We start from the raw sequence: 15784 nt of genomic DNA, 5'->3' as shown, positions 1-15784 counted from the left end.
TGATGTGTAGTGGTCTACAACATAGACTGGTGTGTAGTGGTCTACAAAATAGACTGATGGGAAGTTTCCTACAAAAGAGATTGATGAGTTACACCCTACATAGACTGATGTGTAGTATAAGATAAAATGATGAGTAGTACAAAACAGATTGGTGTGTAGTACACGACAGAACCACACTATAGACCACGTTTATTTATGTAAACACAAAGCCACAGCGCTGTAGGATGTTTCTGTAAAATAAGCCCACGGTACACTATGATGTTTCTGTAAAACAAGCCCACAGTACACTATGATGTTTCTGTAAACACAAGCCCACAGTACACTATGATGTTTCTGTAAAACAAGCCCGCAATACATAATTTTTATGTAAAACAAGCCCGCAATACACTATGATGTTTCTGTAAAACAAGCCCACAAAACATGATGTGTGTGTAAACACAAGCCCACAGTGCACTAGAATGTTTCTGGAGCCCGCTAGCCCGCGTCACAGAATCAACTCCAACGAGCGGCTGCTGGGGGCGGGAGGGGAATCCCCGCACGGCGCCGGCAGCGACGCCACTGAGCGGCGCGCGCTGTGTTCCAGCCTCTACAATTTACATTCAGACACGCAGACGATCAGCGAGGAGGCGCCATGCAAGCATCGATCAGCGAGCAAGACGAGTAAATACCCAGGCACGACACAACAGCGGCACGATGCCAGTAGACACAAGTACTACATTTCTAGAGCTACAGCCGACTGGGAGAAACTTGTTGACAACCATGAGGAGAGGACACGATATGCCATGGAGCCTCATCTCACAGCTGATTGCCCCGTGACGTACCTGCCCGACGTTCATGTCAACATAGGGGGCAGTGCCGTCAACAACGCGTTCATCACCAGCTGTATCCCACAGAGCGCCTCCTGCACCAACAACTCTTTCACCCCTGAAGCGAATGATGGTCGAGTCAACAAGGGATACACCTCGCCTGATATCGAACTCCAGAGCTACGCGTCTTACTCGGATATCCAACCCAGCCCGGAGGAATATTCCCACCAACAGTTCCAGATCGGTCCTGCCCGTGGTCAGATGTTCCAGAGACACTCCCCAGAGTGGAAGCTGAGGAACATGGGCCCGAGCTACGAACTCGCCTCCACCAGCACCGACCCGGTGCCCACGTTTAACGTCGTGTCTAAGTCGGAGCTGAACCTGCGAGCGTCCAACATCTCCCGGGGACGGTCGCCGTACTTCTCCTCCCAGAAAGACAAGGCCCGGGCTAACAGTGAGGAGGACACCGGTCGGGCCTACAGTGACGACGGTGGTAAACACAATGCTCACACTCTGTCTGACATAGGGGCTGATTACATGCGTGTTAATGGCGCTATCGGATCTTTCAAGCAGCTCCAGAAACCAACATCCATGCAGAGTTTACCGACTTCCTCCAAGCTCAGCTACACGGAGGAGGCCGGGTTCGCTTTGGTGGGAGGAGGGTCGGAGTTTCACAAGTTTAACGAGGAGAGACTGCAGCAGCAGAAGAACAGACAGAAGCCCAGTGTTGGATACAGGCTAGGCAAGCGACGGGCGCTGTACCAGAAACGGAAAAAAATCTCGGACTACTGTCTAGTTTTTGGCATGTTCGGTATCGCCATCATGGTTCTGGAGACAGAGTTGAACATGGCTGGAGTTTACTCGAAGGTAGGGACCGTTGTTTTTATATTTATTGTCATTGGTAGATCTAGTATCGTATCGTATCGTTTGTTGTTTTGTATATTCATGTCAGGGGTAGTTTCAATAAGGTAAGGACCGTTGTTTTTACATTCATTGTCATTGGTAGATCAAGTATCGTATCGTTTCTTGTTTTGTATTCATTGTCATTGGTAGTTTCAATATGGTAGGGGCCGTGGTTTTCACATTTATTGTCTTTGGTATTGTCGTACAGTTTGTTGATTTATATACATTATCATTGGTAGTAGCGTACCGTTATTTACATTCACTGTCATTGCTAGATCTAGTAACAACACCAAATACTAAGTAACTGAAGTGTTGCATAGATGTAAGCTATATAATAAAATAGTTGAGACATCTAATAAAACAACATTACAAGTGAGAGCTACCATCTAATGACAAGATAGAGTCCATCAAATGACATGATGTAGGCCATCTAATGACATGATGTAGGCCATCTAATGACATGATGTAGGCCATCTAATGACATGATGTAGGCCATCTAATGACATGATGTAGGCCATCTAATGAATGCCATGATGTAGGCCATCTAATGCCATGATGTAGGCCATCTAATGAATGCCATGATGTAGGCCATCTAATGACATGATGTAGGCCATCAAATGACTTATGTAGGCCATCTAATGACATGATGTAGGCCATCTAATGACATGATGTAGGCCATCTAATGACATGATGTAGGCCATCTAGTGACATGATGTAGGCCATCTAGTGACATGATGTAGGCCATCTATTGACATGATGTATGTCATCTAATGACATGATGTAGGCCATCTAATACCATGATTTCTGTCATCTAATAACATGATGAATGCTTTAGAATGACATAAAGTAGGCCATCAAACGAATGACATGATTAACAAGCATCTAATGAGATGTTTTGGTGAAGATCATCTAATCACAAATGTAGACAATTTAACCATTTAAAGCTCAGTGTAGACTATCCTGTGGCGTTATAATGATCATGTTTTGACATGGGCTGACCTTCAAATGACATTTATGTTATCTAAGCCATCTAATGACATGATGTGGTCTAGCCATCTAATGACATGGTGTGGTCTAGCCATCTAATGACATGGTGTGGTCTAGCCATCTAATGACATGATGTGGTCTAGCCATCTAATGACATGGTGTGGTCTAGCCATCTAATGACATGATGTGGTCTAGCCATCTAATGACATGGTGTGGTCTAGCCATCTAATGACATGATGTGGTCTAGCCATCTAATGACATGATGTGGTCTAGCCATCTAATGACATGATGTGGTCTAGCCATCTAATGACATGGTGTGGTCTAGCCATCTAATGACATGGTGTGGTCTAGCCATCTAATGACATAGTGTGGTCTAGTCATCTAATGACATGGTGTGGTCTAGCCATCTAATGACATGGTGTGGTCTAGCCATCTAATGACATGATGTGATCTAGCGATCTAATGACATGATGTCGTCTAGCCACCTAATGACACGGTGTAAACCATCTACAGCATAATGTGATGAAGACCGTAAAATGACATGATACAAACCATCTGATGACATTATGTAATTCTCCTGAAATTATCTACTGATTTGATCATGTAATATTGTTTAGACCATCTACTGACGTAATATAATTTATCTAATGACATTATGTAGATGGGACGGTGGTGTGGAAGGGTAGGGCTAACCCTAATACTTCGTACCCCGGGGGCTCAAGTCCGCTCGACGTCCCTGAGTCCACCCAGCTCTAATGGGTACCTGACTCACGTTAGAGAAAGTAAAGGGCAACGTGCTGAACCCACTACCCCTTTATATACCGAGGTCACTGAAACAGGTAAACTCTACTCCACCCGCCCCGTGCACTTGAAAGGGAAATGTACTTACATAAAATCGCCTCTGCATTAAGATCGGTAGTATAACGAAATTTGAGTGTCTAATGTCTTTTTTTTTAAAAGAAAGAAGCACATTATTTCACGTGCCCCCCCCCCCCCCCCCCCCTCCCCCTTCCACCCAAAGAACGCACTATTCCACGTGAGAACATCCCCCCAGCCAATCAGTGTAATTCTCTCTGACTGTAAATAGATGACGTCAACTGATTTTTTTCCTCGCCCTTTTAATAACTTGTAAAAGAATATGCGAACTCTTCAAGTTTCACGAGAAGTTAATTAGCTCCCCAATTAACTCCCCAATTAACTCTCGGTGTCTTTATTAAATTCAAATCTACAACAAATTTAACCAGTCACATACACGAAGGTGTGTCACAGCTAATATAGATGGGATATTTATGCTACATCTTCATTATCATCATTCTGTGGACACATCTCACCATCGTACTCGGTTCTAAGCAACTCCTCCAAGTTCTGCTCACAACATTCCGGTTGATTCTGCTTCACTGACAAATAATATTTCCCACGTTTAATTTTTCCTGCCTAATTAAATTTCATCTTTTCTTGGGGATTCCAATCTTGTAGCTGTCTGCTGAAGTTGCTAGTATGTCAGATATCTACGCTGTATCTGTGACTGTTGATCACAATATCAAACCTACATGTATCTAAATGCTTGTTGACCACTATATCTACACTACAGGTGTATCTGTAACTGTTGACCACTATATCTACCCTACAGGTGTATCTGAATGTTGACCACTATATCTATCCTACAGATACATGTGTATCTAAATGACAATATCTAACCTACATGTATCTAAATGCCTGTTGACCACTATATCTACCCTACAGATACATGTGTATCTAAATGACTTTTGACCACTATATCTACCCTACAGATACATGTGTATCTAAATGACTGTTGACCACTATATCTACCCTACAGATACATGTGTATCTAAATGACTGTCCCTACATGTGTATCTGTAACTGTTGACCACAATATCTACCCTACAGGTGTATCTGTAACTGTTGACCACTATATCTACACTACAGGTGTATCTGTAACTGTTGACCACTATATCTACACTACAGGTGTATCTAACTGTTGACCACTATATCTACCCTACAGGTGTATCTGTAACTGTTGACCACTATATCTACACTACAGGTGTATCTGTAACTGTTGACCACTATATCTACACTACATGAATCTAAATGACTGTTGACCACGATATCAGGTGGATCTGTTGACCAAAAACACGGAGTTCATGCGTTTCATCTCACCACTGACATTCTATTCTTTGATATAAACCTCTGGTCATCATATTGATGTTGTTTTCTAGGTTACTTTGTAAGCCTATACTTACTTGAACTGGACTGACCATTTCAATTGAAACTGGTCACTGAACATGAACTTGAGTGACCGTTTAATTTGTATTGTCCACTGACCATCATCCTTGCCTGACCCTTTAGGCGACCTCGACACTGAAACCAAATCGATTTCCTGATGGCGACACACGACAAGAGTGGCGCAAGGATACAATCGATATTGTCAGGTTCAAAGTTCAACTCAAGGGTTGGGATTGGGGTCAGTGCAATCAAAACGTAAATATTTTGAAAGTAAACAATACTATTGATGTTTTTATCATCAATTGAAAAAAAATGCTCATTAAAATTATTTTAAAATAGTTTTATACTAAAAAGAATGCGTAAAGCATTAATGTTTGGTTATCAGTTGAAATTCTAATAAACTCGTTTGATCTGCCAGATAAAAATGTGTCCCCGGTGCCAACGCGACGAATTCAGGTATTCGCTACGTGCTGATATGGCACTGATCAATACGTGAATTTAGGTCATTCATCTCAGCATCTCTCTACAGCCATGTTGGTTCAAGGATTCTCGGCTTGTGTGGGAGAGGGGGGGGGGTGCTGTTGCGAGAGGTTCTTAAGTTCTAGCTGTAACAGTCTCGTAACTAAATAGTTGTAAGGTGGCTGTTGTTAGGACTGATACATTTAAGTTGCAGTTGTTACCGTTTGGTAACTCAATTGTAGTAACCATTGAGTAACGGAATAGTTGTGGGGAACTTGATAGTACTTAGAGGTTCTTAGGTTATAGTCGTGGCCTAACCGTTTGGTAACTAAGTGTTGTACCCGTTTGGTAATTAAGTTGTTGTAACCGTTTGGTAACTAAATTGTTCTATCTGTTTGGTAACTAAATTGTTCTAACCATTTGGTAACTAAATTGTTCTATCCATTTGGTAACTAAATTGTTCTAACCATTTGGTAACTAATTTGTTCTATCTGTTTGGTAACTAAATTGTTCTATCCATTTGGTAACTAAATTGTTCTATCCATTTGGTAACTAAATTGTTCTAACCATTTGGTAACTAATTTGTTCTATCTGTTTGGTAACTAAATTGTTCTATCCATTTGGTAACTAAATTGTTCTATCTGTTTGGTAACTAAATTGTTCTAACCATTTGGTAACTAAATTGTTCTATCCATTTGGTAACTAAATTGTTCTAACCATTTGGTAACTAATTTGTTCTATCTGTTTGGTAACTAAATTGTTCTATCCATTTGGTAACTAAATTGTTCTATCTGTTTGGTAACTAAATTGTTCTAACCATTTGGTAACTAAATTGTTCTAACCATTTGGTAACTAAATTGTTCTATCCATTTGGTAACTAAATTGTTCTATCTGTTTGGTAACTAAATTGTTCTATCTGTTTGGTAACTAAATTGTTCTATCCATTTGGTAACTAAATTGTTCTATCTGTTTGGTAACTAAATTGTTCTAACCATTTGGTAACTAAATTGTTCTATCCATTTGGTAACTAAATTGTTCTAACCATTTGGTAACTAATTTGTTCTATCTGTTTGGTAACTAAATTGTTCTATCCATTTGGTAACTAAATTGTTCTATCTGTTTGGTAACTAAATTGTTCTAACCATTTGGTAACTAAATTGTTCTATCCATTTGGTAACTAAATTGTTCTAACCATTTGGTAACTAAATTGTTCTATCTGTTTGGTAACTAAATTGTTCTATCTGTTTGGTAACTAAATTGTTCTATCCATTTGGTAACTAAATTGTTCTAACCATTTGGTAACTAATTTGTTCTATCTGTTTGGTAACTAAATTGTTCTATCCATTTAGTAACTAAATTGTTCTATCTGTTTGGTAACTAAATTGTTCTATCTGTTTGGTAACTAAATTGTTCTATCTGTTTGGTAACTAAATTGTTCTATCTGTTTGGTAACTAAATTGTTCTATCTGTTTGGTAACTAAATTGTTCTATCTGTTTGGTAACTAAATTGTTCTATCTGTTTGGTAACTAAATTGTTCTATCTGTTTGGTAACTAAATTGTTGTAACCGTTTGGTAATTAAGTTGTTGTAACCGTTTAGGTCACTAAATTGTTGTGTGGGGACGGTGCTACTAGTATTGAGATGTTCTTAGGCTATTGGTTCCAACCAACTAGCTGTAAGCACATACAGTATTGTGTGTAAGGGGAAAGTACTTTACCATGACAAAAGTTTCCACTAAGTGATTTATTGTTGACTAAATGTTTAGAATTATATAATTAGGGTGAAGCCATCATCATATAAGTGTAATGACCAGAACTACATTATAATAGTCTCAGCTAAACTGTAATGGTCTCAGCTAGATTGTAATGGTCTCAGCTAGATTGTAATGGTCTCAGCTAGACTGTAATGGTCCCAGCTAGATTGTAATGGTCTCAGCTAGATTTGAATGGTCTCAGCTAGGCTGTAATGGGCTCAGCTAGACTGTAATGGTCTCAGCTAGTCTGTAATGACTACAACTATTCTGTAATGATCAGAACGAGAATAATAATCAGAACTAGACTGTAATGACCAACACTGGACTACAATGTCCATATCTGAACTGTAATGACCACAATTCTATTGCAGTAGCAAGAACTGGACTGTAATAATCAGCACTGGACTGTAATGACGAACTCAAATGACCAAAAGGGACTTGCATGACCAACACCGGACAGTAACGACCAAATCAACTATCGCTAATTACTCCCAAGGCAGGTATTCAGCAGGTGTTATTGATTACCTACAACACCTCGTTTCGAATTCCCCGGGGGTCGGGGGTATGACGTCACTCTGGCAGCCTGATTGGTCTGAACTAACTAACCGGCTTGGAAAACTGCTGATCAATAGTTGATACACGTGACAGTAATGACTCTAATCATTAATCCAATTAATGAGTTACTGTTTTCATTATAAGCGTGATATTTACATGTGGCAGCAGAATGGACATCAAGTAAGGTCAGCTGAAGTTCCGGCCCCGGGGGGTGGTGCCATGCTGTGATGACGGAAAACGGTTCGTTCTCTTGGGTCAGCTTTGGGAGGGGGGGGGTTAAACCAGTATGCCGTGTGTCTGATATTTAGTTCAGTGTGTCAGTTTATTTATAAATAGAAGTGTGTCGGGTTGTGATTTAGTGGTGGGCCGGGAACTCGGTTGGGTGGAGTGTTGTGTGGGTGGTGTGTTGTGTGGGGTGGGGTGTGGGGTAATTGTGTGGGATGGTGTTTTGTGTGGGTGGTGTATTGTGGGGGGTGTTGTGGTGTGTGGGGTGGTGTGTTGTGTGGGGTGGTGTTTTGTGTGGGTTGTTGTGGTGTGTGGGGTGGTGTGTTGTGTGGGGTGGTGTTTTGTGTGGGTTGTTGTGGTGTGTGGGGTGGTGTGTTGTGTGGGGTGGTGTTTTGTGTGTCGTGTTGTGTGGGGTGGTGTTTTGTGTGGGGTGGTGTTTTGTGTGGGTTGTTGTGGTGTGTGGGGTGGTGTGTTGTGTGGGGTGGTGTTTTGTGTGGGTTGTTGTGGTGTGTGGGGTGGTGTGTTGTGTGGGGTGGTGTTTTGTGTGTCGTGTTGTGTGGGGTGGTGTTTTGTGTGGGGTGGTGTTTTGTGTGGGTTGTTGTGGTGTGTGGGGTGGTGTGTTGTGTGGGGTGGTGTTTTGTGTGTCGTGTTGTGTGGGGTGGTGTTTTGTGTGGGGTAGTGTAGTGTATCGTGTGGGGTGGTGTGTAGTGTGGTATGGGGTGGTGTATTTTGTTTTTTGAGGTGGTGTGTGGTGGAGTGGGGTGTGTTCTGTATAGATCAAGTACTGTCTCGGATGTTAAGAATTAATAACTTGTGTGTCGGGTTCACATACTAGAAGGGTTGGGTTATCTTTAGCTATGTGTGGTGTGTCGGGTGTCATTTGCTAGATACGGTGTGTCGGGTTATCTCTCACTGTGTAGCTGTCTCTAATTACATCCACTGTGTAGCTGTCTCTAATTACATCCAACTGTGTAGCTGTCTCTAATTACATCCACTGTGTAGCTGTCTCTAATTACATCCACTGTGTAGCCATCTCTAATTACATCCACTGTGTAGCTGTCTCTAATTACATCCACTGTGTAGCCATCTCTAATTACATCCACTGTGTAGCCATCTCTAATTACATCCACTGTGTAGCCATCTCTAATTACATCCACTGTGTAGCCATCTCTAATTACATCCACTGTGTAGCCATCTCTAATTACATCCACTGTGTAGATGTCTCTAATTACATCCACTGTGTAGCTGTCTCTAATTACATCCACTGTGTAGATGTCTCTAATTACATCCACTGTGTAGCTGTCTCTAATTACATCCACTGTGTAGATGTCTCTAATTACATCCACTGTGTAGATGTCTCTAATTACATCCACTGTGTAGATGTCTCTAATTACATCCACTGTGTAGATGTCTCTAATTACATCCACTGTGTAGCTGTCTCTAATTACATCCACTGTGTAGCTGTCTCTAATTACATCCACTGTGTAGCTGTCTCTAATTACATCCACTGTGTAGCTGTCTCTAATTACACCAACTGTGTAGCTGTCTCTAATTACATCCACATGTGTACCTGTCTCTAATTACATCCACTGTGTAGCTGTCTCTAATTACATCGACTGTGTAGCTGTCTCTAATTACATCGACTGTGTAGCTGTCTCTAATTACATCCATTGTGTAGCTGTCTCTAATTACATCCACTGTGTAGCTGTCTCTAATTACATCCACTGTGTAGCTGTCTCTAATTACACCAACTGTGTAGCTGTCTCTAATTACATCCACATGTGTACCTGTCTCTAATTACATCCACTGTGTAGCTGTCTCTAATTACATCGACTGTGTAGCTGTCTCTAATTACATCGACTGTGTAGCTGTCTCTAATTACATCCACTGTGTAGCTGTCTCTAATTACATCCACTGTGTAGCTGTCTCTAATTACACCAACTGTGTAGCTGTCTCTAATTACATCGACTGTGTAGCTGTCTCTAATTACATTCACTGTGTAGCTGTCTCTAATTACATCCACTGTGTAGCTATCTCTAATTACATCCACTGTGTAGCTGTCTCTAATTACATCCACTGTGTAGCTGTCTCTAATTACATCCACTGTGTAGCTGTATCTAATTACATCCACTGTGTAGCTGTCTCTAATTACATCCACTGTGTAGCTGTCTCTAATTACATCCACTGTGTAGCTGTACCTAATTACATCCACTGTGTAACTGTCTCTAATTACATCCACTGTGTAGCTGTCTCTAATTACATCCACTGTGTAGCTGTCTCTAATTACATCCACTGTGTAGCTGTCTCTAATTACATCCACTGTGTAGCTGTCTCTAATTACATCCACTGTGTAGCTGTCTCTAATTACATCCACTGTGTAGCTGTCTCTAATTACACCAACTGTGTAGCTGTCTCTAATTACATCCACATGTGTACCTGTCTCTAATTACATCCACTGTGTAGCTGTCTCTAATTACATCGACTGTGTAGCTGTCTCTAATTACATCGACTGTGTAGCTGTCTCTAATTACATCCACTGTGTAGCTGTCTCTAATTACATCCACTGTGTAGCTGTCTCTAATTACATCCACTGTGTAGCTGTCTCTAATTACACCAACTGTGTAGCTGTCTCTAATTACATCCACATGTGTACCTGTCTCTAATTACATCCACTGTGTAGCTGTCTCTAATTACATCGACTGTGTAGCTGTCTCTAATTACATCGACTGTGTAGCTGTCTCTAATTACATCCACTGTGTAGCTGTCTCTAATTACATCCACTGTGTAGCTGTCTCTAATTACATCCACTGTGTAGCTGTCTCTAATTACATCCACTGTGTAGCTGTCTCTAATTACATCCACTGTGTAGCTGTCTCTAATTACATCCACTGTGTAGCTGTCTCTAATTACATCCACTGTGTAGCTGTCTCTAATTACATCAACTGTGTAGATGTCTCTAATTACATCCACTGTGTAGCTGTATCTAATTACATCCACTGTGTAGCTGTCTCTAATTACATCTACTGTGTAGCTGTATCTAATTACATCTACTGTGTAGCTGTCTCTAATTACACCAACTGTGTAGCTGTCTCTAATTAAACCAAATGTGTAGCTGTCTCTAATTAAACCAAATGTGTAGCTGTCTCTAATTAAACCAAATGTGTAGTTTTACCCTTCTCTCTAGCAGCCTCTCCGCGTCAGGTTCCCGTTAGTTAAGAGTCGTTTCCTCAATCTATTTATAACTAGAGTATGTGTATGTAGAGTGAGTAAACGTACATCTCGTCCGGTACGTAACAGGCTAGATGACGTCATCCCACACGTCTGCTTTAGTGCCAGAACCGCCCTGGCAGCGCGCCTGTATACCATTGATACACCCTCAATGAAGGCGCTGATTGTTGATGGTTTAGGCGCGATCGGCACACGTTTCAGTGGTACATGGAGTTTCGGTTACCAAATGTCGATTTTGGCAACCATACCACAAAAACAATCACGCACGTAGCCAAATATTAACGAAACAAAAATCTGTTTATAACATCTCCCAACCATGTGCCCGCTCTTTAAACATAAATCTCAAACCGACAAACCTCATGGCCCAACCTTGAACATAGGCCTACACCCCACAAATCTCAAACCTACAACCTACAACCCTCATGACCCAAACCTTGAACCTACACCCCACAAATCTCAAACCTACAACCTACAACCCTCATGACCCAAACCTTGAACCTACACCCCACAAATCTCAAACCTACAACCTACAACCCTCATGACCCAAACCTTGAACCTACACCCCACAAATCTCAAACCTACAACCTACAACCCTCATGACCCAAACCTTGAACCTACACCCCACAAATCTCAAACCTACAACCTACAACCCTCATGACCCAAACCTTGAACCTACACCCCACAAATCTCAAACCTACAACCTACAACCCTCATGACCCAAACCTTGAACCTACACCCCACAAATCTCAAACCTACAACCTACAACCCTCATGACCCAAACCTTGAACCTACACCCCACAAATCTCAAACCTACAACCTACAACCCTCATGACCCAAACCTTGAACTTACACCCCACAAATCTCAAACCTACAACCTACAACCCTCATGACCCAAACCTTGAACCTACACCCCACAAATCTCAAACCTACAACCTACAACCCTCATGACCCAAACCTTGAACCTACACCCCACAAATCTCAAACCTACAACCTACAACCCTCATGACCCAAACCTTGAACCTACACCCCACAAATCTCAAACCTACAACCTACAACCCTCATGACCCAAACCTTGAACCTACACCCCACAAATCTCAAACCTACAACCTACAACCCTCATGACCCAAACCTTGAACTTACACCCCACAAATCTCAAACCTACAACCTACAACCCTCATGACCCAAACCTTGAACCTACACCCCACAAATCTCAAACCTACAACCTACAACCCTCATGACCCAAACCTTGAACCTACACCCCACAAATCTCAAACCTACAACCTACAACCCTCATGACCCAAACCTTGAACCTACACCCCACAAATCTCAAACCTACAACCTACAACCCTCATGACCCAAACCTTGAACCTACACCCCACAAATCTCAAACCTACAACCTACAACCCTCATGACCCAAACCTTGAACCTACACCCCACAAATCTCAAACCTACAACCTACAACCCTCATGACCCAAACCTTGAACTTACACACCACCGCTCCTAAACCTCACAGTCCAGTCCTTCAACTTTGACCCCAGTTCAAACCACATTACCTACAAACTAAACAAAAGTTCTAAGCCAAAACTTCAACTTAAGCCTAGACGACAAACCACACGACGCATTTCTTGAATTAATTCAGACCCCCCCCCCCCCCACACACACACACCAAACACACAACATAAACCATACCTTATACTAAGAGCCCCACTTTCACACAAACTACACGACCCATTTCTTGAATTAATTCAGACCCCCCCACACACACACCAAACACGCAACATAACCCATACCTTATACTAAGAGCCCCACTTTCACACAAACTACACGACCCATTTCTTGAATTCAGACACCACCCAAACCTCACAGCTCACAACTTCAATCAAACCCTGTCCTAAATCTACACCTTTAACACAGACAGCCCCCGCCCATACACAAATAACACAACCAACACCTTAAGCCCTAACCCCCCCCCCCCAGTTGCACAAACAAACAACATAGCCCACTACCTTTAAACCAGAACCCCCCCCCCCCACACACACACACCCAAAGCACAACCACACCTTAAACCCAGATATTAAACTACAAACCATGTTATCAACACCTTAAAACCACACACACTCAACACCCACACCTTAAACCCAACACCCACACCTTAAACGCACACACACACCCAACACCCACACCTTAAACCCACACACACCCAACACCCACACCTTAAACGCACACACACCCAACACCCACACACACAACACCCACACTCACCCAACACCCACACGCACCCAACACCCACACCTTAAACGCACACGCACCCAACACCCACACCTCAAACCCCCACACACCCAACACCCACGCGTTAAACCCATACTTTTATCAAACAACAAAACAACCAATTACAGACAAAAAACTTGAGTTTGTTTTCACTGATAAAATAATTACTTTGGATGACTTTAACAAAATATGACCGATACATCTGACAGAATTTAAACCTAGTGACACAAGAATTCTTTTGAAATCATTAAATGACTGAATCTTCTTTTTAGTAATATTATATTTTTCCCCCAAAAATTAAAACTGAAACTACTTTTTCCTAACATTTATGACAACGAACATATTATGCAATGTTGAACTGATTCATAGATCATAAATGACCGAATCTTCCTTTCTGTTTTATTATATTTTTTTTCCCCCAAAAACTCAAACCGGAACTACTTTTTCCCAACATTTATGACAACTAACATATGCAATGTTGAACTGATTCATAGATCATAAACGACCGAATTGCTACATGTCTGATTCACGAGGAACTTGACCACTCATTAACCGATGTCTGTCGAGTTCCCGAGTCTAATTAACAACGTTTGATCTCTAGTGTGTGAAGGTCAGACCAATGTCACCGTTCCAGTGTTACCATAAAACAAGCCCAGACCTTATCATCTCTGGCACTCATCCTCCGCGCAACTTCCGCTCAAACTCCGCTCAGCTTCCGCTCAACATGCCATTTGTATAAACATCGGGAACTGTAGTGACCTTTGACCGAGCACAAATTTGCGTTGACGTCTGCTGGGGTATTAGCCAGGGGATGAAAAAAAAATTGAGCGATTAGTTGGCTATGGGGGGGGGGGGTGAACACAGTGGACATGAAGGAATTGTGTGGCGCGTATAATGACGTCAGCACCACAATATAGTGCAATATTGATGGGTTTATTCTGTCGGTGTGGTTGTTAGGGCAGGGTTTGGGTTATGTATAGGATCAGGACCAGGGTTAGTTGAGTTCCTAGCTAATAATACTACAATCCCGTGCTGCTATTGTTTTAATAAGCGACCAAAGATTCGGTCTAGATGTTTTATTTTAAAAAAACTAACTCCAAGATCTAACTGCCTCTATAGTAAACATTTGAAAACACAAGATCTTTGCTTCTATAATACATTTTTATACACAAGAACTATTTGCTTCTAAGTTCTATAATAAACTTTCAAACACAATATCTTGATCTTCTATAATAAACTTTCAAACACTTAGCCACAAGATCCAGATCTTCTAAAGTAAAATAAACTTCCGCATATCAAAGCCACCGAGAAGATAGGGTACAGAAATGTGCTGCTTCTAAAACAAATTCACGGGATTATCTAAGGCAGCCCCACCTAACGTTCTGTATTTTATTCCCACCCACCTTGCTATATTCGAATCACAATTACAATTGGTTTACTATATACAATCACTATGTTGAACTTTGACACAAAGAAGTTCTAATTGTCCCCGTAATATTCCCACCAGTAGAGTTGCTGCCTCAGATATGGCTAATATCATACCATGCAAATGTCAGCAACCAATCGGCCAGAGGAGTGGCAACACTAATCTGCGGGGTAGAAAGTCCATTCAATGATTGAAAACTAAATAAAGGGCTTGTCCAAAAACAAAATGACTCACCTGAAGGAGGCGATTCAGAATTTTAATACGATTTACCACCTGGGATTGAGGTGTGTGAGTTTTGGTGAGGGAGGGTGTGTGTGTGTTTTCAACATGTGTAACAAATTGTGTTCTTTGTAAACAAACCAATAAATAACAAAAGTCACGTTACATATCAGTTATTTTGTTAATTTTGGCGTCATTTTGGAATGGAGAGGGAGTGTGGCTTTCGTTGACGAGTTTTTATTGTTATATTTATTTATTTTTCGGGGGGGGGGGGCTAAAATTGCATGATGCCATATATGAAGAGCCCTAAGATCTGACATATAACATAATCGTTAGCCCCATTTCTCAGATGTCACCGACCTTTCAAATATTTGTCTGCTTCTCCTCCCCAGTCGAGCTTCTACTCCAAGACCCTCAAGTCGCTGATCACAATCTCAACAGTGGTTTTGTTAGGCTTGATCTTAGCTTACCATACCTTGGAGATACAGGTAAGGAAAATCACCCACTTGACACACATTCTGTCTCATACACATACAATTACATATCATTTGATATGGACCTATATAGAAATATATATATGGTTAAATATACACAAATATGAGTTTTGTTTTTTGTCATAATTATCTTTGAATAAAACCTTATTTGTTTGGCTTGAATTTATCTCGTTAATTTTTGTCAACACTTGTCTAAGTTGTATTGATTATGAACCTT

The 15784-nt window shown here is 41.3% G+C and overlaps 1 protein-coding gene across 2 annotated transcripts in view; it reads left to right on the top strand.

Annotated features, from left to right (window-relative positions):
- Nucleotides 1-615: 615 nt before the first annotated feature.
- Nucleotides 616-15784, top strand: part of LOC131950545 (small conductance calcium-activated potassium channel protein 2-like) — a 52049-nt gene continuing 36880 nt past the window's right edge. For both annotated transcript variants that reach the window (XM_059312755.1, XM_059312753.1), the window contains exons 1-2: nucleotides 616-1673; nucleotides 15466-15561. In XM_059312755.1, coding sequence (XP_059168738.1) covers nucleotides 783-1673; nucleotides 15466-15561 — 987 coding nt within the window. In that variant the 5' untranslated portion in view covers nucleotides 616-782. The remainder of the gene's footprint in view (nucleotides 1674-15465; nucleotides 15562-15784) is intronic.

Source organism: Physella acuta, unplaced genomic scaffold, assembly GCF_028476545.2.
Source record: "Physella acuta isolate Inbredline_101_S28 unplaced genomic scaffold, ASM2847654v3 ptg000770l, whole genome shotgun sequence".
Classification (NCBI taxonomy): Eukaryota; Metazoa; Mollusca; class Gastropoda; family Physidae; genus Physella; species Physella acuta.
This window is presented reverse-complemented; position numbering and strand designations above follow the sequence as displayed.